Below are 27,221 nucleotides of genomic sequence, written 5' to 3'. Positions count from 1 at the left end.
TGATACTGAGAACTTATTCTCCACAATGCAAAACATAGTGCCTGGGCATCTCACAATATTATTTTGTGCAGGACGGACACACCAATCGACAAAGGAGGTGGGATATTGCTGGGGGATAGCTCATCAAGGAAAAATTATATATTGGTTGAATGATAAACAGGCGGGTAGATCAATCAACGCGGTTATGGCAAAAGAAATCGCAACCGGAGTGCGAATGGCTATAAAAAACAACATGCGAATCGATCTAATCTTGACAAATTGGAGCGAAGGTCGAAATTTTCTACCACAACCAAAAATTGCATGGCCGATGGATGCAATCCATGATCTTCTTTTCTTAGCAACCAAGATTAACAGGATCCCAATTGAAATCAAGAACAAGAACTTGTGAAAATTTCAAGTATTCTGGCGGCCACTGTATTGCAAGGACAGAAATCAAGGGTTTGGAACAACTTGAAGGGAAAGGAACCGGAAGAGGGGAATGCTACACAACTTTTGTAGATATATGTTTTCTTTACTTATTTTGATTTGTATCAACAAAAAAAAAATTAGGTATGATCTAGAAGGAAAAAAATGTCTTTGAAACAAAAAAGACAAATGAAGTGATGAAGAGAATTTTATTATTATTAAATTATTATTTTTTAGTTTTAGGGTTCAAAATAAGAAAGGAATGATATTTTAATGTAAAAAATAGACAAAAGAAAAGCATTTCTTTTTTGTAAAGTTCTGACCAAAATTATGCTTTCAAAATGGAAAAAAAAACAAGAAATAGACCGAAATATGTATACACATTTTGAGCTATTTTTATTTAAAAATATAAATAAAAAAACACACAGACACACAGAAAACAAGGGATAACCATGTTAGTTTTCTTTTTATTTTTATTTTTGTTCTTGGAATAATTGTGCTGGATCGATTGTGACTCTTCAATCTTGACCTGATACCGATTCTCCAATCTCCATTGCTTACAACAAATACGCGTAGATCTAGATCTGATGACGTAGGTCCAGCTAGACGAAAATGGGTGTCGGTTATTCATGCAGCGTGTTGATGTGTCTAAATATTACACGGTTGACAGGGTCCGTGAGCCCGTAGACAAAGACAACTAACTCCCTCTTCACATCGCTATTAATGATAATTTTCTCTCAATAAAGCTTTGGAAATATAAAAAAACTCTGACTTTCAGGTTCTTCCTTTTCTCCTTCTCATCATCTCCCATTTCCATTTACTTGTTCTCCATTGTTTGAATCTTCTTCTAGGGCTCGCTTCCATGGCTAATCCTGAAGAATCGAGCCCTCTTATTCCCAACCGCGACGATGGAGATGCAAACAAACGCAATCGCTCTGAGACAGAATCCAAATCTGTGCCTTTGGAATCGGGAGAGATCGGGATTGGTATTGGTGTTGGATGGACAGCAGATGGGCTACCATTAGGTCAGGGAAGTGTACTTGGGGAGCCAGTGGCTCGTGGTCGTTGGGATTCGTCGCTTTTTGCTTGCCTCGGCCGGAATGATGAATTCTGCAGCAGTGATCTTGAAGTCTGTAAGTTTTCGTTTTCGTTTTCTCCGCTAGGGTTTTCGTTCTTGATGGATCTCTGAGACCATTTTCCTTTGTCTGCTTGCTGAAATTTACATTAACAATTAGTCGACTTGGTTTTTTTCTTTTGTAAATCCAATACGAAACCTAACACCTGAGTCTGGATAATTGCTTCCTGAAGAAGGCTCATTTCTTGGTGATTAGGATAAAGAAAAGGCATTTCTTTCTTTAAAAAATTCCTTCTTGTAGAATTTTGAATTAATTTGCTTCATTTTGAAAAAAATGTTACCTTGCGTTCCTGGTGAAATTAATCAAAATCAGGCTATAGTGGATATCTTTTATCTTTCTTTACTTTGCGCTTAAAGAGGAAATTTGCCCCATCCCGACCCTAGTCAAATTTGTTCGAAACTTTCCAGCTTCTGTAAACATCATAAGTTTTGTTGACTCCTAAAGTTGCTTATTTGCGGATGAGTTTCTGTATGACCTTGGGACTAGTTGGCTGAAGGGATTAACAAGTGCGTGTAGATGAATGTTGTAAGCCCACACGCAAACATACGCAGAGAATCCCCAGCAATACTGTTGATGGTTGATGGTCTCCTCCGCACTTGGGCCTATCCACTGACTGCAAAAGCTGGTCTTTAGCTAAGTTCATGGGCAGCTAAGTTGATGTCTCCTTGATGTCTATACTGTTGTATCACTTAACATTATAACTCAGGGCTGAATAAATTACATACTTTCTATTAGTATTATCCTTCTGGTTGTAAGGATTTCTGGGGCTTAAGTTTTGATTATGATAATTATTGGGAGGTTTGCTTATGCTCTGTATTTTGGACAGAATTTTTTTGTTAGTTTCATCTTAAATTTTGCATCTTCGTTTTATTGTGTTCAACATGTTTCTGCTCATACATTGATAAGCTATTATCTGCTAGGTCTCCTTGGAACTGTTGCCCCCTGTATGCTATATGGGAGCAATGTTGAGAGGCTAGGCTCTGATCCAGGGGCTTTTGCGAACCATTGCTTGTCGTACACTGCATTGTACTTCCTTGGACATTCCCTTTTCGGATGGAATTGCCTGGCACCTTGGTTTTCCTATCCAACCAGAACTGCAATCCGACGAAAATTCAATCTTGAGGCAAGTAACTATTCAATTTTTATTATGAACTTTTATTTGCATGGCTAAAATTTTTCACTTAAAAGGTTCAGATTTTAGTTGCAATTTCTTTTTCATTCTGTCATTTTTTTCTATTTTAAGCCTTTGTGAGTCTGAATGGCTAACCATTTTATTATGTTTATAAAATTGTCCTTGATATTGATTACTGAGTTGAGGAAGTGTTGCAGAATGTGGGCTTTTGAACTTGTCGCTCTTTCTAAACATATATTCATTTTTTAACATGATGCTGATGGCTGTTTTGGTTGCTATACATGATCAACTGATTGACACATCTCCTAATGATCACCTCTTTTTAGATGTCTATTTGTGTGACATAATGTATTCTGATTGGCATCACTTTTTTTTTAGGGGTTTAGGGTGCACTCCATCACTGAGCTAATAGCCCGGGCCCCATCGTGTGGGCATCACTATGCCAAAAGCAAGAGAAACACCATCCATCTCTTTCCTATTTGCTTCCCGATACCATATAGGCATAGTGTATTTCATTCAATTCATATAGGCAGTATTACATAGTATTTATAGACACGAGCAATACAAGGAAATACAGGTGGCAGAAGAAAATAAATGACTAGATGATACAGCTGGCAGCTAGGTTGACATTCCCTTAACATCCTTGTCGCCACACGGGAGGGACATGGGACATAAAAGGGGAATCCTATCAGCTCGTTCCGATCTAGGATAATAAGCTCATGAGCTTGGTCGGTCTTGACCATCGAGAAACAAAAGAAGGCTTCCATCCCCAAGCTTAGTTCAGATGTAGCTCGCTTCTTTTGTGTGAAGCAGTGTCAAACCAAAATACCAATGATTTGCATAACTTGATACCTATTTATATTGCACAAGCTATTATTGGCTGGTTGGTGGCCCATCTATTATTCATTGGAGGTACTAATCACATCTGCAACCAAATGAAGGCTTGTTTTCAGAAGTAGGCTCAATAAGATTGTTGATCAAGTCAAGATCCTCCAAATAGAAATTGTCAGAAACAAACACGGTATTATCAAATTGTCAGTAAGTTTCCAAATACAGCTTGAAATTGCAATACCTCTGAGATCTTATTTGATAGGGAAGTCTATTAACTTTAGACATGATCTGAATCAAATATATGGATTTCCACCTTCCAAATTTGTCAGGTTGAAAAGTGACAGAGAGAACCATGTAATGGCTCAAAAATAAGAGAAAATAGTCTGTGCAATTGCATAACCTATCAGTAAATTGGTCATAAACTTACTGAAAGATCATGCTTACAAGAACAGAAGAATAATTGTGTAATTCATCGCTTTTTTACCTGCCAATGGTTTGGGCAAGGAACATGATTATTCGAGCTTCAGAATTGTGCTGGTGGCACTTAGCAACCAGCTGGAGGCAAATTGAACCATAATTAGCTCATTTTATGGATAATTGAACCTATATTTCACACAACGAACACACAGATATATTTATCCTCTAATTTTCCATAAAATATGTATCGGAACTGCGGTATTGAACTGTACATTCACATCTAAGATTTCTCTTAGTTTATTCCTTGCTTCCATTGGTTTTAAAGATTAGAATTAGAAGAGTAATAGCTTTTGGTGTTGGAAATTGATCTTCATGGTTTTGATTATGCAAACAGGGTAGTTGTGAGGCATATTCCAGGTCATGTGGGTGCTGTGGAAGTTTCATGGAGGATGATGAGCAACGCGAGCAGTGTGAGACAGCATGTGACTTTGCAACTCACTACTTCTGTCACATATGTTCCCTTTGTCAGGAAGGACGAGAGCTCCGCCGCAGACTTCCTCATCCTGGATTCAATGGCCGACCTGTGCTGGTCATGATACCTCCCATGGAACAGACAATGGACCGTTGAGGTGCCGGAGATTTTTCTAGTCGATGTGTTTAGCCTGTCTATACAATCTATCACTGATATGATTGTTCTACTCTATATGCTTCGCCTGTCTATACCTTCTATCATTGATATGAATCATATGAGGCTAATTATGAAATTGCAGTTGTGTTATGTTGACGGTTAGGAGAGCAAGACTTGGGATGCTCTGTCAAACAAAAATAAACTTTGTTAATATGGGAGATTTGCATGTCTGTAATTTACATATATTATTCCTTTTCAAGTATGTGTTTCTTATATTATTATCTCATCGGTTGACCATCCCCAGCTGTGGTAGCTTCGAGTGATGCAGAGAGACCAGGAAAGATAGAAACCTAGTCCACTTCTGATTTTCAATCAGGGGAACTAACAGTTTGAAGGCTATCAACCACCATGTAATGTAACTCTGTTCTCATGCAGGCCTTACCATCTATGTTTTTCCTGCCCATTTTTCAATAGATCTTTTAGTCCTCTCTCAAACGGATGATTCCATCCAAGGCATGTTGGTAGCCACAGAAAAAAGAAAATAAGTTTTTATGATTCTCTCCCTCGAAGTTTTCTTGTTATTTCCTACTGATTCTTTATGATTGTCTCTGCTGTAAGATTCCTCTGATGATTTTATTTTTGATGAAAAGAAGAGTTCCCTTCCAATATTCACCGTTTCAGCTTCCCTTCAGAATTTCTTCAAGTTCCATTAGAAAGGTCACATAGTTAAATATTATTGGCTTGTGAATCTCCCTATGACTACTGTTTATAAAGGTTCATGAATGGGTTCAATGAAAACGTTTGGTTCTCTTGTATATAAATTTCTCTAGCCTTTGAAAGTTGAAATCAGGCTTAGTTTCAAGCCATCTCTTCCCATGTTGGGATTTATCCCTAGTATGCAGTGGAATTAACAATAAGTAAACTAGAGACACAATAATTACTTGGTTCACAGGGTTCAAAGGACCAAGGCAATATCCGCAACTAAATCAAAATATCAAGAGTATTTGCAACCACAATACTCTCTTACACTAAGATCCCTCAAGAGATCATCCAAGCACAACAATGTTATACAACCCAACACCCTAACTGCAGAAGTCTCACCTAGACACAGCGCGGTAGCATATCGCGCATTATTGAAAGCTAGAAACGAAGGCAAACCACTATCGACCACTGTGGGAAATCAAGGGATGAACCCTAAAACAAGAGGCAGCTAACCCCCTTCAAAAGAAAAGAAAAAAACAGCCAGAGAAGAATGAACTGTATTTTCTACCAAACCCTAAAGCTCCATTTGCTGAATCAGAAGTAAGGTGGGAAAATTTTGAAAAATTAAACTTTTCCATGAAATCTCATAGTATGGGCCTGTTTGGTTCATTAGGGTGAGAAAATTGGCAAACAAGCATGTTTAAATTAAGAAAACTTAACATGTGTCAACTTTTCCAGCCTTTTCATTTTCAAAACTCTATTAAATAAGTAGGATTTTGGGAAAAAAATGTGAAAATAAATCTCAAACCCTCCGCTTCAACCACAAATCTTTGCAAACGGGTCATTTAAGTCATCCACTAAAATATGTCAATGCGGGTCCATCTTTCAAATCGAATATAAGAATTCAGTCAAAACAAAACAGATTGGGTTTGGTAGTTACATCATGAATTGGGTAATGTGTTGGACCAGACATGTGTTATACAAGGTAGTCTAGATAAAGTGGCAACTCATCAAGAGAGATTTAGATTAGGTAAAACTCAAAAAGACTAGGTAAGGTGGGACTTGACGATCCAGTTCTTCATGTTTCATTTGAGTTGGTTAATACATCATCTTTTTTTGAGCTTGTAGAAGGGTCATGGTAAAAGGAAGTCAGAACTCATTGACAAGGAACAAGCTCGCAAAATTTTATTTTTTTTTTGGTAAGAAGACACTTTATTAGAAGGAGAATCCACGAATACAACTTAATGATAGAACGTCAAATAACATAAGAAGCCTAATAGGGGGATGGGGTGTGTACATATAAAAAAGCATCCTGAGTTATCGCTCCCTCTTTTGCCAAAGCATCTGCTATGAAATTTGTTTCTCTTGGAACGTGGTTGAAGGAAATAGTCAAAGGTTGCCAGTATGCTAGTGTCTGTGATGAGTGGATAAAGTTTCCAAGGCACCTCTGGGTGGTACTTTTGAATGATATTGATCAATGTTCGGTTATCACTCTCCATAACTATGCTTGTCAATTTAAAATCATGTGCCCTTAACTAGCCTTTCTCATTGCCAGTGCTTCCAGCGTAAGAGTATCTTGGGATGTTGATCCATGTCCAAATCCAAGTAGCATCTCTCCCAAATTATTCCTAGCAATGCCGCCATATCCCGCACACCTCTGCTCCTTAAATAATGATTCATCAACATTAATTTTTATAAGGTGGGGGGAAGGGGGGCTATCCATTTGATGACTCCATATGCAGTAGGAGACTCAAGGATTCGAGGCTTAGGAGAGTGATAAAACTGTAGTCCCTTCCAAATCTGGAAACTAAGCTGTGGTGGTTGCATTGAGGTATTTGTGGCAATATGGCTCATATAAGACTTCCAAATAAGCCATAGGCGAGGAGAGATTTGATGATCTTGTCTGCATCATCATTTCGCAATGCTATAGAAATAGACTGTTGTACCACATCTTTAATGGAAGAGCTCCGAGCAGAGCCAAATGCAAATCATTCCAGACTTTGTTTGCATACCGGCAGTGTATGAAGATATGATTGGGAGATGTCTCCGTAGTCCCACAGAAAAGACAAGATGTTGGAATAGTACATCCCGCCTCAAAATAGGTCAACACAGCGAATTTTTGATGCCAAACGTAGCTTCCAAGAAAATACCTCTCTGAACCGAAGTGGTAATTTCCACAATAAACGCCATGTAGAAATCTGTGGATTGCTATGACTCTTCTTTCGAGCACAAGCCAAGTTGTAAGCTGATTTCACTCTAAAGAGCCCCGATGAAGTCCAGCTCCAAATGATGTCAAACCTCCAAGTAAAACTCTGGAATAGTTGAGGTTACGTAGAATTTTTTCAACCATGTCACTAGACAACCAGGGACTTCAAGACAATAGTTCTTCTAGTTTCATTTGAGAACTAGTATTAATCAACATCGCAACTTTGTTTGAGCCTTGTAAATGGGCCGGGGAAAGGGAAGGCAGAACTCATTGACAAGGAACGAGCATTCGCAAAATCACTTACTGAGAAAAGAATAAAAGGTTTGAAGAAGAAGACATTTGAGTTCTCTAAGCTTTGTGGTGTTAATGCATGCCTGATCAATCTAGAACCCAACCAAACTGAGCCGAAGACTTGGCCATAGAATCACCAAGAAGTACTCAACATCATCAACAAGTTTGGAAAGAAGGGTACATATGGAGCACGAAAATGTCAAGTGCCTCAAAGTATCCTACCTGGGACGATCGTATCAACGGCTTCTCCATTGATTCAACTCAAGAATCTAAACCTCCAACTAGTGAAATTGATGATTGATATCGAGGAACAGAAAATCAGTTAGATGATCTTATGGCTGGGTTTGTTGATCTAAGGAAAGGAAACCAGTTACCAATTTGTAATACCCAAGGAGAACCTGAGATGAAAGAGTTCAATTTGCAGGACTATCACCATAATACACCCAGTTTTGCACCACATTTGTGTCAGACGCTGGATGGTAAATTGCCCTATTTTGCAACTCATCCACAAGATTTTTAGTTCACTGTCACTGCTACTGCTGCTACTGCAGAATTTTATTTTTCCTCTTTTTTTCTTTTTCAGTTCCCACTCAGTCTTTACTGAACTTTCTTTTCTGGGCCATCTGTACTGAGTTTGAGAAAGATGTCATATAGATACGTTTGAGAGCTGAGACTTGAAACAATTGGGGAAGTTTACAGGGAAGTCAGTTGGCTGATCATGAGAGATAGAGAAAGATGACTGATTGTTAGACTAATTAGATTTTGGTTTGATGTGAAGAGCAACTGCTCCAATTTCCCATTTCAATGTGTTTCATGGACTACTACAAAGTGCAGATGAGGCTCGATTCCTGGATTTACATCTTTTTGTATAACTTGCAAGCTCTTGCATGTCTTACTGGTGGGAACTTTCTGGATTTTAGGAGTGATGATGCACTAGCACCAGCGGTGCATAAATTATATGTAATAGGAATGTAGCCAAGTTTCTCTTTGCTCCTCTCATATGTTAACCACTAAATTAGCCATGTACTTCTCTGCCTCTGCACATCATTTGTCTTGCCTTGTGCTTTTCTTTTCAACTTGGTTGAATATGATACATCTGCTAGTCACAACTAAAACTCTGCTTATTGGAACGAATGGTCTTCCCTGTCAAAGAAGAAAATGGGTGGTTGACCAAAGCTCATGAATCTATACCTGAACAAACCCCTCTGGAGGCTATAAAAAATTGGAGTGAAGACCACTGGCATTGAAAGACCCTAAATATTCTTGTTCCCTAATTAGCCATGAAAGGTTTTAAGAGTGTTTCACATTTTAGAGCCAAGCCTGTGGCGTAACAACTCAAATTTTGTCTCAACTTTGTAACTGACATCAAGAACAGGAGAATCTTAATGTAACAGCTTAACTTAAAGACCAGAAACAAATCAGGGCCTCTAATCCTATCTACTCTCCAGGTGCTGAGACCCCTTGCTTCAGCCTCTCCTTTTTCATCTTCTTCTTGGAGACAGGCTTCTTTTTCCTTGGTGGAAGAGTCTTCTGAGCATACACATAAAGGACATAATTTCCAACAAGGAAGACCAACAAAACTCCCACAACAAGAAGCAGAACCAATAGACCAGGGTTGAATCCTTTTGCTTCTGCATCGCTCAATGCATTTCCCTGCGCATTAATTGCAACAAAAGTGAAAATTTCTTCCAACAAATGCAAAGAAAGAAGCATACCATCTAAGAATGTGCACAATGAGAAGAAAAAGAACTAAGAAAGCCAACTGATAAATTAGACACCTTGACCCACAGGAAGGTGCCACAGTAGAAAAATTAGACAAAATTTAAGGTGGTCATTGATACATAAATGTCATGACCATTGGTGTTAACTTCCCATAGCTTATTCTAATAGGGAAGCAGTATCAATAGAAAGCACAGCTTAAACCCCTTAAAAAGGAAATCAGCTGCAAACTTGCGTAAGTACTCCATTCCACAATATACTGCCACTGAGTAACAGAGATTGCTAGAAAACCCTTCATCAAAAGCTGAAAGCAAAACTTCACATAAGTCATCGAATCATTTCAACCGTTGACCATCTCAATTGAATTAAGCGGTTGCGCCAAGGAAGTCCCCAAGGACTAAGCCATACCCTAGCTGGTTTACAGTAGCCATACAATAACTCAACTTTAAAGGAAATTGCACACCCAAAAACTTTTGGAACTGCACTCTATAAATCACTGGTAAAGGTTAAACTTTAGTCTACTTCAGGAAATTAGATAATCTGAAAAAAAGACATTTGCTTTGAAGGCAAGAAAGAAAACAAACTAGTGTCTTCATTTAATATACAGAACACTCTCAAAGTTTCAGTCAGATGCATCCTTAACAATATAATGGCTTCTTCTAATTGGAGTCCACAAATTCTCTAACTCATGAAGGGTGAGTTAGGGAGGGGTGATCAAATGTTGCAGGACATGAAGCAACTAGAGACATCAAAAACGTCATGATATTGGCCCATTTAAATTTTCTGAATGACTTTCAAAGAAGACATCATGATTTTTTCACTTAATTTTTTATTTTCTGTCTTACAAATTCAACGAAATATGTAAGCTTGAAAAGCATTACTTCATTATTTGACTTTAGCAACCACTTGGTAATTATTGGCACTTGCTCTTTGTAAAGGCGAATTTCGAGTTTCAATCTATAGATACTTCTCTATTCCTTGTTGGACTCAAAGATAGTAACGTGAAGCTGCTGCCTTCCAAATAAATATTTGAAAACTCGAGTTCCTGCCTCCTACCATGAAGCATTCTCGTGTATATGATTACAACCACTTGAAGATATACATTAATAAAATACACCAACACAATGGCACCATGAAAATACTTCAGGCCCAGAGGGGAAAAAACACCTTTTTCTTTCTTTCTTTTTTTCTTTTTTTTTTTTTATTTTATTTTTTTATAAGGGTTATGATAATATATTATTTTCTGCATAACTAACAATTTGTAACATGCTCACCTACACACTAAAACCTTAGACGAGATGCTCTGCAAACGCAACACAATGAAAAATCCTGACTTTTGAATACAGTGAATAAAATAGAAACGACTGAAGATTAAGCAGAAAAGCAACAAAGAATGTACGCTAAACAAGGTGAACTGATAATTAGACACCTTGATCCACAAGAAGTTGCCACAACATGTGAAAACTCAAAATCCTGCCTATCACGAAGCATTATTGTGTGTATAATTACAAACGCTATTAAGTGTTGAAGATGTAGATTAATAAAATGCATCAATACAATGCCATCATGAAAATACTTTACACTCAACAGGAAAGAAAATTTAACCAGACAATGTGAAATCCTTACTTCTGAATATAGCCTAAATAAAATAGAACCTATTGAAAATTAACCAGAAAAAACAGCAACCAAAAAGGATATGAACAGCAGAAGAAGAAGAATATTTAGAGAATCTGAAATCAACAAACAGAGACAATCAGGTAAGACAACAGTAGAGTTTTCCTAGACAAGAATCCCACAAGAGTATAGATTCCTAGACCGAATCAGACCAACAACAAAAATGTAAAGAAAACAGAGAAGACAGTTGGAAAGATACCATGCGATCGAACGATGGAGGGACTTTATCACCAAAATCAATGTCTTCAGCCATTTCTGATTTCTTCAAACAATCTATCCTGGCAAATTTTCGATCAAACTGCAAAATCAAAACCGAAAATCGATTATGCTTCAAATAAAAAAAAAAAAGTTACCATTAAATCACGGAAATCGTCACAATGCAGAACTACAGAACTACCTTCGAAGATCGGAAGTATCTTTATAGTTGATAAAATGAAGTGAAAACTGTGAAAATGAAATCGAGTTTAATTTAGAATTTGAAAGCAGCCGACGGAAACGAGGTTGAGCTCTGAGAGCTCGTGAAACCTGAAAGCGATTCTTACAACCTTCTCTACTGGTGCTTCACGAGAGTGGCTTACGAGCATAAATTCGGATTTGGCAAATTGCATCTCCAAATTGCATCTCCAAATTGCCAGCTGTGAATTCGGACATTTATCTTTCTTTGTCTTTTTATAATCCGACAACTTTACGTTTTCCCCGTAACCGCCAACTACCAAAAAGGAAGGATATCCGATTCTGAACCGGATCCCATCCATAATGGCTCTAACTTTGCCCACTTTATGCACAATAAATGCGCAAGACCATCAAGCCATTCACTTTGGGCGGTAGGATTCGAAATTTTGGTCAAGATCGTTCGGGTTGATGATCCTGCGCATTATCCAATGTTTTTCGCACTTTCTTTATTACTCAATTCAGCTTCCGGCTTTTATTTTTTCTATTTTTAAAGAATTAGTGGCTTTATATTAGGGGTAGGGACTATTACACGAAAGGTGGATCATTTTCCTTGACGAAGAGCACAAACCTGACTATTTTACACCCACAAATTATGTGGGACCCACAAATAAATAATAATAATAAAATACTTTTAAAATTCAAGTTTCTTTGACGATCACACACTATTTTGTGAAATTTTTTAGGCTTACTTTCTTTCGGTAAAATAAAAATAAATAAATAAACAGGCAAACTAAAACTAACCCTAATTTTGAAAGCTAGTTGAAAAGTCAATAAATGTGATTTCTGAAAATACTTGAATTTCAGTAAGCATTAAAATTAGCTTAATCCAAAATTTTGGAATACAGTTGATCCAATTAGTGTCTTTAACTGTGCAATGGTCATTACCAAATAGCAAGTTTTGGAAACAAATTGAAGAATTCAATTGGAACAGTTTGGTCTGTGTTCACTGGTTTTTGTGTTTTCTTCTCTTTGGGTTTGTTTGGTGGAGCAGAAGAGGCCATTCTCAGAGATTTGATTCTCAGATCATACAAATTATTAGGCAATCAAACATCTTGGTGTTACATCACCTGAAAAGAAGTAAATTACCACCTAATTATGCAAAGGAAGCAAAAATTATTCAAGGAGATCAACCTAACTTTAGTAAGACTGTCAGTGTTAAAACTTAGCCAGACATTTGACAATTGACACAGATAATTAATGCCAAGCTGCTCTGAAACCTAAATAAAAAAAATCCCACTAATGTTTAAACTCTTGTGTGTCTCGCAGCAACCTCTAAACTATACTCTTTTACACTGATATCAACTCCAAATCAAATTCCGGAACAAGCTCTGAAGCCAACTACTGCTACTACCATTAATTGTCTTTGTATGATACACAGAATAAGATACAGTAAAAGATACTATCCTCCAGAATAAAAATAAGTTCCTAAAAAATCCTACTCTACTACAACAAGCAATTCAGAACCGTTTTACCTCCATCTGGGCTTCCCAACCTTGAATCAGATTTTGCACCTGGATCTTGCAGTTAGGCATCCAAAAAATTGCCAATATGACAGAAGGGGGGGAGAGAGAGAGAGAGAGAAACATTCATTGATCTTCCTACAATCGTTCTCATGTTTTTTTCCTCCATTTGGATGGACAATCGAACAGCCTATGGGACCAGGAAAGGATGTGTCAAATAGATGAGATCCTCATTCTTCATTCTCCAAATCAAGGATCGGAAGAATGTTATAGGCTGACGAACCAAGATGCATGCCCCGGATGATTCCTCCATATGCTACTTTGATTCTGTGGCAGGTCAGTAAGATGGCATCCCAGAGTGCTGTTCTTCCCTAGAAGACCAACCAGAAAGTCAGTAAACCAAGAAAAAGCCAACCAGCATATAGATATCATTATCACATATACATAATGTTTATCAATTGTCTGTTTTAGATGGTAAGCACACACATGAACCAGATGGAAACGGCAAAAAACTATATGAATATAATCACCATTGCCGAAAACAAATAATATGAAGGCAACCATGGAATGTTGCGAGAATCCATTAACAAAGGATCCCTCACCCATCTCAGCAAATCAAATTTCAACACGAGACACGGAATTAAGGATAAGTCTCAGATCACTTAAACTGCGCAACTTAACTCAGGAACGGTCAGGCTGCTAAATATGTGGCCGAAAATGTCCAATATAAACAGGGAGCTGCAGTATCAACCTCAACTTCTCGAAACAGCTTCTTTGCACAAGCAGGGGTAAAGCTTCGTACATGATGACCCTTCCCAGACCCCACCCACAGTCACAGTAACATCATGCATTGGGTAGCCTTTTCTAGTATCAACCTCAACTCTGTCATATTCAGATTGAATTCCAAGATGAGTTAACTTGGTGTGCATTAAATTAATTCCAGCTCTCTAATTTGTTAATGATTTTTTTTTATTTTATAGTTCTATCATAACTTTGAACCAACTTTACCCTGTTTCATTTCCATAAACTTGACTGCAAAAATGGATGCAGTGCCCTCCACAATAGGCCACACCCAAGTCACCAGCATGCTAAATAGCAGTAGCAAATGCTACAAAGTTCACTGGTAACTTTGATGAACGTAATCATCTCTCAGAAAAATATTAAATGTGTAGATCAGTAATAGCTAGAAATGTTTGTATTCAAATCGGATGACTAAACCTGAACTTGTCAAAACCAGATGGAGTTGCCATGGTGATGACAATATGAGAAGCAAACACAACATATCCAAGTTGGCAAACTGACCATAATTTTAAGCTTTATGAGGACACACATTCACACTTGAACATTCATATAAACAAAAATACCATTTTACACAACATCAATTGATTAAAGAGATTTGAATTCTAATATTAATTTTCACCACATCATCTACCTTATTCTAGCTACATGGGTCCTCCCCTATAATTAGCTTTACTTGAGATCATACTTGATACAAGGCCTAAGCTATGCATGTCTTTTCTCACCACTTCTCCTATGGTCATTTAGACTTGGCCCTTGCTCTTTCAGTTCCTCTTATCTGGATCAAATTACTCCTCCAAACTGAAGCATCCAAAGGCTTACGTTGAACATGATCAAGCCATCTCAGATGACTTTCTTGTAGCTTACCATGTATCAGCCTAGTCCCGAATCAGCTCCAGTATTAGCATTCCTTACTGTATCCTTCCTAGTTTTGCAACACATCCATCTGAATCTCATCTCCTAATACTAGTTTTATCTATATGGAGCTTCTTAACAATTCAACATTCCAAACCAGACATCATAGTCAGATGACTGTCATCTTAAGCTTTAGAGGAATATATTGATCAATGTAAACTTAACATGCACCTCTCTGCTCCATCTGTCCTATTTTAAAACTCTATGAAACATCACCTTCTTTATTTATGAGTTAGCCCAGATGCCTATAATGACACTGTGAAATCTTCCTCTCATTAATCAACACCTCAGTACTTTCATACAATACTAAAATTACAAAACTTATATCCTGTCTTCAATCTATTGAAGACATTTTGATTCCAACGATAGTCTACACAACTGCTGTTCAGCGCTAATCTCTATTATCTCTCATCCACCAAACAATGTCATAATCGAAAAGCATACCTGAAAAAATCTCATCTTGGATGGTCCCTTGTTATATCATCCATGATATGCAAAACATATAAGACTTAGTCTGATCTTTCATGTAACCCAATTGCAATTAGGATCTCACTACCTTGACCCACCCACATTTTTCCCACTAGTCACCAGATCAGCATAAAAAGGGGAACCCAGTACCGAAGGCTTCCGTACAAGCAAAGTCCAGGAGGATAGTTTTCCAATGCAACCTTACCCTACCAATTTCTGCTAAAAGGCTGTTTCAATGCCTTGACCTCAGGCTACAAACATGGTCCACCGACCATTTCCTACATAACCATATCTCTTAACTATGTCATATATTCACTTAGAAAATCTTTTTTTTTCCCTCAAAAACATGCCAAATTAACTCTCTAGGGACCCTGTCATAAGTTTTTCTAGGTCAATAAAGACCATTCAGAGATCCTTGTTGCAGGTTCTAAATCTTCCCATACGCCTCCTAAGTCCTAAGTAGGTAGATAGCAGATAACTCTATGAAATAAAGTTAATTCTAGGGTTTTTATACTTGAGATAGTTTGATTTAAGAATGATTTCTCTTAGTTTTAATGAGAATTATAATTTAAATGTAGTTTAGAGAGTCTTAGTGTTTTAAGTCTTGTAGAGGTCTTTTATATTACTTTTGCATGAGTTTTCCTTGAATTAATGGATGGAATTGATTAACCCTAATTTTCTTGGTATTATAGGAGAAGAGTTATAATGGATGAAGAAATGGCATGTCATAGAAGAGGAACAGAGAATAAGGCTACTTGGTTTGTTGCAGAAATGCTGCAGCATAATTTTTCCAGACTGGATGATCAAAGGACACACGTGGCATCATCAAATGAAATCACCAAAAAAAGGGCTAGCCGATTGGATATTCCTCTTGTGATTACATGAAGGACTCAGCCATTGGACTCAAAAGAAAAGGTTCTAATCCTACAACCCATTTCTACCCTATCACTTAAGGAAAGAAAGAGGGTAATTGAGAAAAGAGGGAAGGCACCAAAAAGAGGCAAGGAGCAGAGACGGAGAGAAGAGACTTTGGCCAAGAGAAGGAACTGCTGGAGAGAGGGAGTTGGAGCATTGTGAAAGCATTCTTCGAGCTCTCTATTGGGTTTTATATTTCCTTTTTTTTTTTACATTCTAGTTGAACTCCATTAATGGATGTATTTATTTATCTGTTTTTAACCTTTAATATGAATTAATTTCTTTGTAATGTTGGGATGATAGAGTACCCCAACCTGTGATTTGAGCTAGACTGTTCACTTTGTTGTTAGCCTGCTGTGACTTTGTTGCAGCATAGTTCATTATCAGTAAGCTCAACATATATGTTTTGATTAATTTTATTTATTTAATTGGCCATCTTTGAGTGAATGTTGTGGTTTCAATTTGCTTTAAAGTTTATTGGAGCTAGACTAATGTTGAACAATGCGTGTTAGCTTGATCCTCACACGAGTTTAGTTAATTAGCGGGTAGGACAGAGTGATAATCGCCTACCTCACATAACCACCATTGGAACCCAGGCGTAAATTGCATCCTTAAATCAATTCCCCATAGGAATATGATGGTTTTAAACTAGGATGTTAATGCATAAGGTAGATCGCACGATACCCGCGTATAATTTTGTTCCAGGTTCTCTAATATGCCTTTTGATGCAGCTTTGCTGTAGCATTTACAGCCCAAATTGAGAGGAGAAATTGATTCCAAACATCCATACCACTAATTGAAGTGCTTGTTATTGCGTGCTTTCTTTTTATTTTGGATCTCTTGTTTAATGCAGGAGAGGGGAAATTGATTCCCAACATCTATGCCATTGATTGAAGTGCTTGTTATTGCATGTTGTCTTTTTATTTAGGATCTCTTGTTTAATTAGTTCGTTACTCCAAGTAATTTTATCAATGTTGTTTAAGGGCCTGTTTGGTTACTTGAGTCGGTAGATTTCAAAAATTTAGAGATTTCAAATCTACAAACTTCAAATCTCTAGAGTCATGGTTCGTAAAATTAACTGTTTGGTTAGTTTGAATTTTTGGAATGAATTTCTAAATTTATCCTAAAAAAACATTTATTGAATTATGGTTCAAATGTTTAACGCTTTGATAGTTGGTGAAATCTCTAGATTTCACCTCATCCCATAAATCTCGTTTTTGTGCTGTCTCGTTTCATGATCTCGTTCACACCCAACGGGAATCTCCCATTTGTGAATCCGGGTTTGATCTCGGTTCCGTCCCGGCCTAAATTAGTGTCCCTTTTACATTGAGATTGAAGGATAATATTCTCCGTGGGATTGACACTCTACTTACTCTTTATTACTTGATTGCAACACGTGCATTTGCGTAGCATTTTTAGACATTAAGCAAACAATAGCATGTCACAAATCTACCTAGAATAAATCAAATTGGATCTCTGTAACAATAATCTCATCTTAGGTGGGTTTCAATAACCTTCTATCACAATTTCATAAAATGAATTATAAGTTATGTGCCTCTGTAATTGTTAACAAGCAAGGGTACATAAGCGCGAGTGTGCACACGCGGGTTATGACACACAATTTTCACTCACATGTCATTTATATTTGATGTATCCAGCCCTAGCGAACCCTAATTAGGGCCCAAGCCCACCGTGAGCCAGGGCCCAAGTGCCCAACTAAGGAGAGCCAAATCCATCCTAGGAGTAGAGTGATGATTTTCTACCCCTGGATTGAGTATTAATGGTGACCAAGTCCAGTTTAATTAGTTAATTCAGTTCTATTTCCCAATTTAGAGTCTTAGAGGTTGAGTTCTCATTGGTAATTGATTACTAGTTGGAGTTGTTAGTCAATTAGGATAAGATTCCTACTTTCAAGGAAACCTCATCTTAAGAGTTTGAATTGAGTCCAAATATGATAAGTGTCAATATGCTTAAGAGTCAAGATATTTCCTATTAAGGAGTCCTATCTTTAGGTGCCTAAAATTAGGAAAGAGTTATTTCCGTTTTGGAAGTCTTATTATGAGTTTGTTTTAAATTAGGAAAGAGATTAGTTGGATTTGAGTGGCTATAAATAGCCAGAGTCTTTCTTGTAATAGTTAGTCTTGACCATTGAATGAAAATAAGGTTTGAGAATATTGGCTTGTGAAAGTCATGGGATCCTTAAGGGCACCCTACGTCTAGGTTTGTGCATTGTTTCTTCAACCTCAAGGTCTTCAATCACTAATTCAAGCATTCTACAAAGAACTTTCTGCAATTCTTTCAATTCACAAGTTTAACCCCATCCCCAACCCCAGCCTTCTCCCCTTTCTATCCATAGCCATCCCAACCCCTCCCCCTCAATTTCAGACCTTAAAATCACTCCCCTCCCAACGCAATTCACCCCCACCCCTCCCCCTCACTTTTCCCTACATCATAGGCCTCTCCCTCAAGTCCGCAAGCCATCCCTCTTCCCCAGTTTTTGCGCAAACAGCAACAACATCCTTGTGTAAACCCCACCTCCCCAGCACCTCTAGACTCTGAAAATAGCTCTCCTAGGATCGCACCTAACCTAGGAACACATTCCCTAAGTTATTAGCCCCTTCCAACCTATTTTACCTTAACCTGGAATTTTCTGCACTTCATCTTCTTCAAGAGAAGTTGCAAAATTTTCTGGTTTTTAATAAAACCCTAAAATCTTCAAAGTCCTCTTCCTAAACAGCTTCTAAACTACTAGTTTAACAGCAACAGACGTTCAGATCTGCAGAATCAGCAACCCTACAGCCATCCTACACCCTAGACGAAACCCTAGTTTACCCCCAAAACCCTAATCTAGTGCCGGACCTATTTCAAAAGATCAGAAAATCTGACCCTAAATTTGGGGGTTACACCACTATTCTTTCTATTTTTGTTTGTTTCCTTCTCCTTAGAGCTTATGTAACAAGCAATACTTAGGGAGATTAGTTTATTTTTTTTAATATATTGAGTGTAACCAGATCTAAGAAGTACCCTAAATGTGTTTTTTCTTAAGTTATCAATAAAGCAGCCACATGAGGAGAAGAGCTGCATTCTATGCAACGCTTCCTCCTCATCTCTTCTCCTCTTCATCTTCTCTCCTTCATCTCTGCTTTTGGTGTTCTTTTTGCGCTCTGGTTTCTTAAAACTGAAGATAATTATTGAAGCTCTAAATGTCACCTTCAATTTTATAAATAAGAACCATAATGTGTTTCTTCCATTCATCTAGCACTTTCTTGTGCTCATAATCATGTAAAATAATTTAATTAGCCACAATAAACCACAAATTCCTGAGTTCTTCTGAATTCTACTGGAACATCATCTGAGCTTGGTTCCATGATACTTTCAACTTTCTTGAAGTTTCTCTAGTTTCAGACCCTAATTTTATGCATATATCTATCTCAAGTGTTGTCCTGAGATCTTCAGGGCTCCAATCATTCAGAAATCTTATGGGCTCCTACTGCTCAAAATGTCTTTCATTTAATAGGCTACAACAATAATCTTTTCAACTCTCCTTAATGTCCTCACCCATTTTAATACTCTACCATCTTCATTTTAATACATATAAGATGATCAACATCTCTACTATTCTTTTATCTAATTTTAAATAACTTATATATAGCTTTCCTCCCTCCTTTGTACTCAAAGTGTTACAGGGATCTTATATATCTTTGCACATGCTTCCCCTATAATTTGGCTAGTTTCATGTCTAGCAGATTTGTTTTTCTCTTTAGATTCTCTACATCCTTAGCTTTTGTCATCTCTTAAAAGTAGCTTTTTTAGTCTCAAATTCTTAGTATCTGCTTGAACCTCATAATTCCACTACCAGCACCAAGAATCTAGTAGAATGATGTCTTTCTTTCAGTTCCCATATGATATCTTCAGCAACATCCTTAATAAGTATCATCATCTTGTTCCACATTGTATTAGGTCTTCTCAAGGTTTCACTTTCCTTATTTTGTCATTTTATCAATATGTGAATTCAAAGTATCTACTTTTAAGTTCCACCACCTTATCCTACAGCAGATAAGCTCCACTTATTGTAATACTGAAAAATGAAGCACATATCCATGATCACTAATCTATGTTAGGTGACTAGGGTCTCCCTTAGCAGAACCTCACTATCCTTATAAGACTTTCTCACTAGGAAGAAATATGTCTGGTAATTGTGTTGCCCATTTTTGTAGGTAAATAAATGCTCCTCCCTCTTCTCAAAATAAGTGTTTACAATGGCCAAATCATAAGCCACAGAAAAATCTATCATTAAGATGCCTCCTCACTCTTCTTTCTACAAGCATTACCTCCAGCTCCATCTGCACCTTCACAATGTGTGCTATCTTTGCAACAAATCCATTTAGATCACCCCCCCCCAAGTATGATATATTTTCCATGACTAACACCTTGCATTAATCCATCAATTAATTGTTGCTACTTTCACTGAGTCCTACTTGGAAGTTGGGGTGGGCACATTATGTTGACAACCACTTTCACCAAACAAGCTTAATGCCATGATAGATATAGTTCTAACTTCAAATCTTTTAACATCCACCACACCATTGCTTAAACCTTTATCCACTACTAATGCCAACTTCACTTCTATTACTAAACCCCCCCCCCCCCCCCCCAAAAAAAAAAAAATCAAAAGTCAAAGTTTTCCAACATTCCAACTCCTTAACTTTGTCACCAATCTATTTGTATACAAGCTAACTAATGCTCCTTCTCCTCATAACTCTTACCAGCTCTAGACTAACCCATTAAAGAGCCAATGTTCTAGGAAGCTAATCTAATCCTATGCTTTAGCTCTTTCATCAAAACTTGTCCACCACACCATAGTACTCGCCAAGATCTCAGAAAACTCAAGAATCCCAACCTGGTCAAGATGAGTTACTCAATTCTCATACAAGACGTCAATTCTGCATGGTTTTCTTGAACTCAAATGAAATTTCAGCTAAATCTCAAAAATCTAAGATATCTCAACCTGTTTCAAAATGAAACTACTCTTGCTTCTTCTCCAACATCATGATTTGGTATTCGTATCATCATGTCATGTGAAAGACAATGCACATCGGTTCCATCAGAGTTTGAGTGGATTTCATCTAGCTGGTCATATTTCATATCAATAGACAGCCAATAACCATGGCACTGTAGGGACATTGAAGATTATCGTGCCCATTTTACTGTACTTGAGAGTCTAGTTAAAGTACTAAACAAAGTTCTTTCGTAGTTTTGAAGCCAAATGACCATTTTGCTGAGATCTCAAGAATCTCGATGTGGTCAAGACACCTCCTTGGGACGAGTTTTTGAACCTCAACTGTGTGATAATCCCTGCCTACTTGTCACCGCATCTAGAAGGCAACACGATGTGACATGGAACCCATACACCCCCAGCATCAGGAGAGTGAGGGCATAAATCTTACTTGATAAGATTTTTCTTTTTTTGGGTTCAATATTTGATAAGATAAATACACATTATATAGAGAGATTTTCTTTTCTTTCTTTTTTTCTTTTTTTCTTTTTGGGGGTAGAAACATTACATAGGATTCAAGCAAAAGGATATTGGCTGAGAATAATACAGTCTCAGCTTGCCTAATCGATGCAACATATATATATATATATATACAAACTAGGCACATAGGTATGATTCAATATACTAGAGTATTCAGGTCGGATTAAATATATAGTAAATTACAAATACATCCCCTGGGTTTACAAATTATTATGTTTACATCCCTGATATTTTTCCCATTACGTTGACCCCCCCCCATGTTTCAAATTATATATCAACCGCCCCCCTTCTGTTAGAATAGTGGGGTTGAGTGATGACTTAACATCTACTGCATTTTCAAAATTCCCATATTACCCTTCATTAACCCTAAAAGCTATTTCAAACTTTCAAGGAAGAAAAAAGGAAAAAAGAAGAGGGGAAGGTGAAGATCAACAATGATTGATTTTTAAGTATTTTTTCCAAATTTTTTCATGTATAAGATGATTCAGCAAAGGCACATATGTCTTTTTATTTAAAAAATAACGTTGTTAGGTATAGGGGATGTTTGTAATAGAAAAGATTTCAGGGAGTGTAAACGTAAAAGTTTCAAAATACAGGGGGAGAATATGTAATTTGCTCTTGAATATTATAGTCTATTCAATTTATATAATAGAACAAAGGAGCAACTCCTAGTACAATTAAACAGTCTACCTCAACATTTAAAATAGAGAGCATAACAGGATACACAATCACCAGGTAATCTGGAAAAAAGTCTTACAAAATCCCTATATAAATAATCCAAACATCAAAGCTAAGACAAAGCACCAAGGTGGAAGTCAAAGAAACCAATGCAGCAAAACAAGAAATTATCTCAAAACCTCTCAGTACAGCCTCAAAACCAGGAAAGATAGGGAGATTAATGACAAAAAAAAATGAACAACATGGGAAGTTGAAGATAAATTGTCAACAGTATTTCCTTTTAACTAACTTCCATGCAAAATCCTGCCTAAAGCTCCCAGAGTCCAAAACTCCTTTGACAATAGGTGCTTGCTCCACTTTCACAGCACCAAAAGTCCCTAGAAATAAAGGGAAAACTGAAGTCGAGACAATTGGCATATAGCCAGATTAACAACATGCCCTGGAATAGCTCACCAGAAACTAGATAAACGTCTATGTTAAAATCATAACGTGACACAATACCACTTCCTCTGGCACCAGCAACAACTTAAGGGTGCTATCTTAAGTAAGATAGCAAATAAAAACTAATCATAATTCAAAAGCCACTAGTTATAACAATCAGAGAGTGACTGCTACAAGCCTAAAAGTTTAATTTTGCATTTATATTATGAAATATAATTGAAGAAAATAGGACCTGAACAAAAATGGGTCAAAAAATATGGTTTTCTATTGTTGTCAAAAAATATTCCCTCAAATTCCATTAAATGCATTCTAATATTTCCACCAAGACCAACACCGAACTCCACACAACTCCTCTTAATGCTGACCCGAAATGCTGGCATTTAGGATATTCCTTCTCCTATATCCTGGCACAATACAAGTACCATCCAAGACACAAGAAGTCAAGGAGCATCTTCCAATGTCCATTTGTCCACTAATTTCTCTTTGGTTCTCCTATGTGGGGGTGTAAACTTAGTCAAAACCACACCAAACACAGCCCATTAATGGTTGAATGATGCAATCAGGTAAGCCCATGATACTTAGAAGTTCCAACTAAATTACATCTATCTCTCAGCCTAACCTCTCTAACTCAATCACTGCTTCATAAAAATTAGCAGCCTAACCCCGCTTCATAAAAATTAGTAGCTTAACAGTACTCATTGCCAATATCTAATTTTAAAGCTAACAAAAGACAACAAGACAAGTGTTTTAACTGGGCTTCAACTCAATATTTAAAAGCCACCAAAATTATAGTAATATATTTTTATATGAAACAAGAACAATCTTTTGTGTGCTCAGTTATAAGAAAGCAACATTTGGCCATAGTTAACTGTATTCATGTCTGTGTATTACTTTTGAATTACTGATACACATCCCAATGCTTCACTAGCACTTCAAGGATTTAGCATGCCAGGCACAGCATAATTCTACAAGGCAGTAAACTCCATCTGAAGCAAAAAATAATAATAATAAAGTAAAAAATAAAAAATTACCTGGAGCGAGAATTGCAGCTTCTTCTCCCAGTATATGGCAAATATTGGAGGGCTTTGCTTTCCAACAACCAGTACACAAGCTCCAGGATGAAGAACAGAGGGGACACTGGATATGACAGCCAAATACTTCTCACTCTCAGGAAACCTTTCTTTTGGAGGTAAGAGCCCCAAGAACAATGGTCTAGACTGAGTACTCATATCTGGTGTTGAATCAACGTGTAACATCCACTTAGGGTGTTCCAAAAAGGCACAGAATAGATACAACAGCAAATGAGAATCAGTTGGAAGCTCAAGAGTCCATTTTTTGTTCACTTTATCATATACTTCTCCACTTCCCAGATATTCATAATTCTTTAGGCAGGTTCCTTCAGCAAGCTCTGTGATATTTCAGAATGAGATTAGTTAGGTTATACCAGCCAGCAAAAAGTTTCTCTCAACTAAAAGAAATTGTCCATACTGCATCAAAAAAAAAAAAATCAAGAATAAGATGAAATGTACCTTTGATCCTTTGCACCATGTAATCTGCCCGGACACTGGTTTGCGGTAGCAAGCCCTTGACCCATTCTCCTTTCATCAAAGCATGAAGCCGTTGGTGTTCAGTGATGGCATCGACACACTCCTGCATAACGGGGATTGAGGAATTCTGCTGCTGAGGCTGTTGCAGATTTCCTAAAGGCAACTTTGCTACAAAAAAAAACATAAGACCCACTAGAATTAGAACATGTACAAAGATACATATGCAGCAACATCTAGCAATTTAAATGATTTGAAAAAATGGCAGTAGCACAAATGAAATGTAGGCATAAAAGCATCAAGTATCTAGCAAATCAAATGACTTGGAAAAAATGGCAGTAGCACAAGTGAAACCTACGCATAGAAGCATCAATGGCTTGAACAAGAGTAGCACGTAACTGATGAAGCATCCCATCTTCATCCAGCGTAAATGCCGGTTGCCATTCTTTGGTCCCATCAATTGGGGATACCGTGGTAGAAGCTCCAGTAGTGGGTGAATCCATTCCTATTTGATTGACAGTTATTGTAATACCAAGTCTAGCAGCTGCTTGCATTACCTGCAAATATGAGAGTGGATGCAATATGAGACAGTATCAAAACATTATCCTTTTCAATTGAATTTCCTCATGTGGATCCTTTTGGTTGGGCTTTCCAGTGGCTGGCCTCACCTCCATAACTATGCAAGAAGCAATAAAAACTAAAAGATCACCTAACGTTAAGCATCAAAACCAACGACAATATCAAACCTGAGTATGACTGGTTTCAATCTTGTTAAGTAACGGATTGAGCAGAACTGAAGAAAACCATTGTCTAAGGCGATCCCGCCACTGCTCAATATGAGGGTATATGCCCAAATTCTGAAAAGCTTCAATTGACTCTTCCATTGACCTAGGTGCAGGAAGGTCGCCTTCTCCTTTCTTTGAGGGAGTACTAAACTTCTGAGAACCTGGGGACATCCTCACAGGTCTTAATGGTGTGCTTCTTGTAGTTCCTGAAGTTGTAGTCGAATTTGCAACATTGCTAGGGCTAGCTATGCCGAAACTATTGATGGTAGCAGGAGGAGTAGCCAGTTTTGCTGCTGATTCTGTGAGTTTCTCATCTACATCTGCCAAAAACTGCTCAAGCATTTCTTCAGTGGTAATCTTCATTGCAGTTGGGGTATTCTGCTTTGACCAAGGACTTGAGACCTGTCGATCCGGAGCTGGTGACGTCTGAACAGATGGCCCCTGCAAAGGAGTTGAAGGGACTAGATACAGAGATGAAGGCGACGACACTGGCGATTTTGTTGAGGTATAATACGCACCCATTCTACTGCCACTGCCACCATTTAACTTCTCAACCCCAGGAAGGGGTGATCTGTTTGAATTTGAGACTGACTGATGAAGCGGGACAAGGGAATGAAAAGGAGAGGTTGATGGCTGTGGTTTAGACTTGGGAGGCTTCTTGGGAGAGTTAGTGTCAGCTCCTGGTTTTGGCCTTTTTCCCAAAAGCGCTAGTTGACGCTCTGTGAGATTTTTCTGCTCCTTTGCTCCTTTAGAAGGAGAAGAAACAGAGACATTAGCAATATTCCTCGCACTCCACAACGAAAAGGCTCTGATAAGGGCAGAAAGCGTTACTAGGAACACCAACCCCACAAATACCTGGATTGCTTTGGTAAGCAAATCTGTAAACAGCATCACATTACAATTAGAACAATTCAGAAAGCGGTAATGGTGAAATAAACAAGCAGTACCGTGAAAAAGAGAGAGAGAATACAAGCACTAGTGCGGGAAATGTGCCCCATAACCAAATTGTTGATGAAGCCATCTTCTCTATAACACATACAGGTAAATGTTAGAACCCTCCTTAAACCCTAACTCTAACAGAGAAAGTTGAACATGGCACCCCAAACAACAAAAAGAGGACAGAATATAGTGATCGTACCTGGAAATGAAGCCAAGAAGAGAGAATGCCGATACAGTAGAGACAAGGAAGATGCAGAGAAAGCTATATTTAGCAGGGCGGACACTGTTGGCAGTTAGTGCAGCTGAAAGAGTTGGGTTTTGATAGACAGAGAACTTAGGAGCTTTTGAAAGTGGGGAGCTCTTCGTTCGTCCTCCTCCTTCCATGATGAAACTCACCTGAGGTAGGGTTTCTTCGAATCTTGATCAGCTGGAGCAAACAGCTATATCCGCCATGGACAAAAGCTTCTCAAGTCGAGTCCTGGCTTCTGCTCCGTTTGAAGATACCTACAGCGGAAGTAGATTAACGAAGAGAGAAGGATTGATTTTGGGCGCCATAGCCGTCTTTCCAAGAAACCTTTCGTAGCTGTATCTTGATTCTGCAAAATGTTTGAATCGGATCGAGAAGAAGCTTGGCTTGAATTTAATTTTTTTCTCTTATATAATAGGTTGTGACCGTTTTTATATCCGGTTCGATCGAGTTTGGGTTCGGTTTAATCTGATTTTGATTCAGTTACCTTATTATGATTTGATCGATTTGGTCCTCATTTTGACCCAACTTCATCAAAAATTTATCTAATCCATTTCTAATTGTCGATATATGACATGTGTCCCAACATCACATTAAATGGTTGAAATTCATTTATAAATTACATCAAAAAAGGGCCCAATTAAGCTATGCTACAAAGCCCAACCCAACTGTGATAAGTTGGTCAAGGCCCAAGATGAGATATCTCTGTTTATTTTTTTTCTGGTTTTTTAGGAACTAATGATTTTATATATATTTGAGGTGCCCTAATGGAAGCTATTACATATATCACCAAGGAGAGTTGAGTCCTAAACCCTTCATTATGAGTTACTAGTCAATAGTCACCACCAACTAAGCCACCCGTTTGGTGATAACATTCGGGTTTTACTAGAGCTGCATTGTT

The 27,221-nt window shown here is 37.7% G+C and overlaps 3 protein-coding genes across 4 annotated transcripts; 1 reads left to right on the top strand and 2 right to left on the bottom strand.

Annotated features, from left to right (window-relative positions):
- Nucleotides 1-1,149: 1,149 nt before the first annotated feature.
- LOC149023580 (PLAC8 family protein) lies at nucleotides 1,150-5,110 on the top strand. Its single transcript, XM_089144127.1, has 3 exons — nucleotides 1,150-1,538; nucleotides 2,462-2,664; nucleotides 4,316-5,110. Exons 1-3 carry the CDS (start codon nucleotides 1,268-1,270, stop codon nucleotides 4,547-4,549), a joined length of 708 nt encoding a protein of 235 aa, XP_089000253.1. The 5' UTR covers nucleotides 1,150-1,267; the 3' UTR covers nucleotides 4,550-5,110.
- Nucleotides 5,111-8,236: 3,126 nt separating this feature from the next.
- LOC149023579 (DNA-binding protein S1FA-like) lies at nucleotides 8,237-11,751 on the bottom strand. Of its 2 annotated transcripts, none has more exons than XM_089144126.1 (3): nucleotides 11,539-11,751; nucleotides 11,341-11,419; nucleotides 8,237-9,401 (listed from the first exon to the last, which is right to left on the bottom strand). In XM_089144126.1, exons 2-3 carry the CDS (start codon nucleotides 11,392-11,394, stop codon nucleotides 9,186-9,188), a joined length of 270 nt encoding a protein of 89 aa, XP_089000252.1. In that variant the 5' UTR covers nucleotides 11,395-11,419; nucleotides 11,539-11,751; the 3' UTR covers nucleotides 8,237-9,185. The 2 variants fall into 2 exon arrangements, with proteins under 2 accessions (XP_089000252.1, XP_089000251.1); XM_089144125.1 differs by having other exon boundaries at nucleotides 8,240-9,401; nucleotides 11,341-11,439.
- Nucleotides 11,752-12,506: 755 nt separating this feature from the next.
- LOC149023578 (cytochrome B561, amino-terminal protein) lies at nucleotides 12,507-26,685 on the bottom strand. The gene is made up of 7 exons (XM_089144124.1): nucleotides 26,273-26,685; nucleotides 26,105-26,160; nucleotides 25,096-26,012; nucleotides 24,708-24,906; nucleotides 24,335-24,520; nucleotides 23,837-24,213; nucleotides 12,507-13,425 (listed from the first exon to the last, which is right to left on the bottom strand). Exons 1-7 carry the CDS (start codon nucleotides 26,455-26,457, stop codon nucleotides 13,285-13,287), a joined length of 2,061 nt encoding a protein of 686 aa, XP_089000250.1. The 5' UTR covers nucleotides 26,458-26,685; the 3' UTR covers nucleotides 12,507-13,284.
- Between the last annotated feature and the right edge of the window lie 536 nt (nucleotides 26,686-27,221).

This window comes from Hakea prostrata, chromosome 2, assembly GCF_041222555.1.
Source record: "Hakea prostrata isolate BN-2017 chromosome 2, UWA_Hpros_2, whole genome shotgun sequence".
Taxonomy (NCBI): Eukaryota; Viridiplantae; Streptophyta; class Magnoliopsida; order Proteales; family Proteaceae; genus Hakea; species Hakea prostrata.
This window is presented reverse-complemented; position numbering and strand designations above follow the sequence as displayed.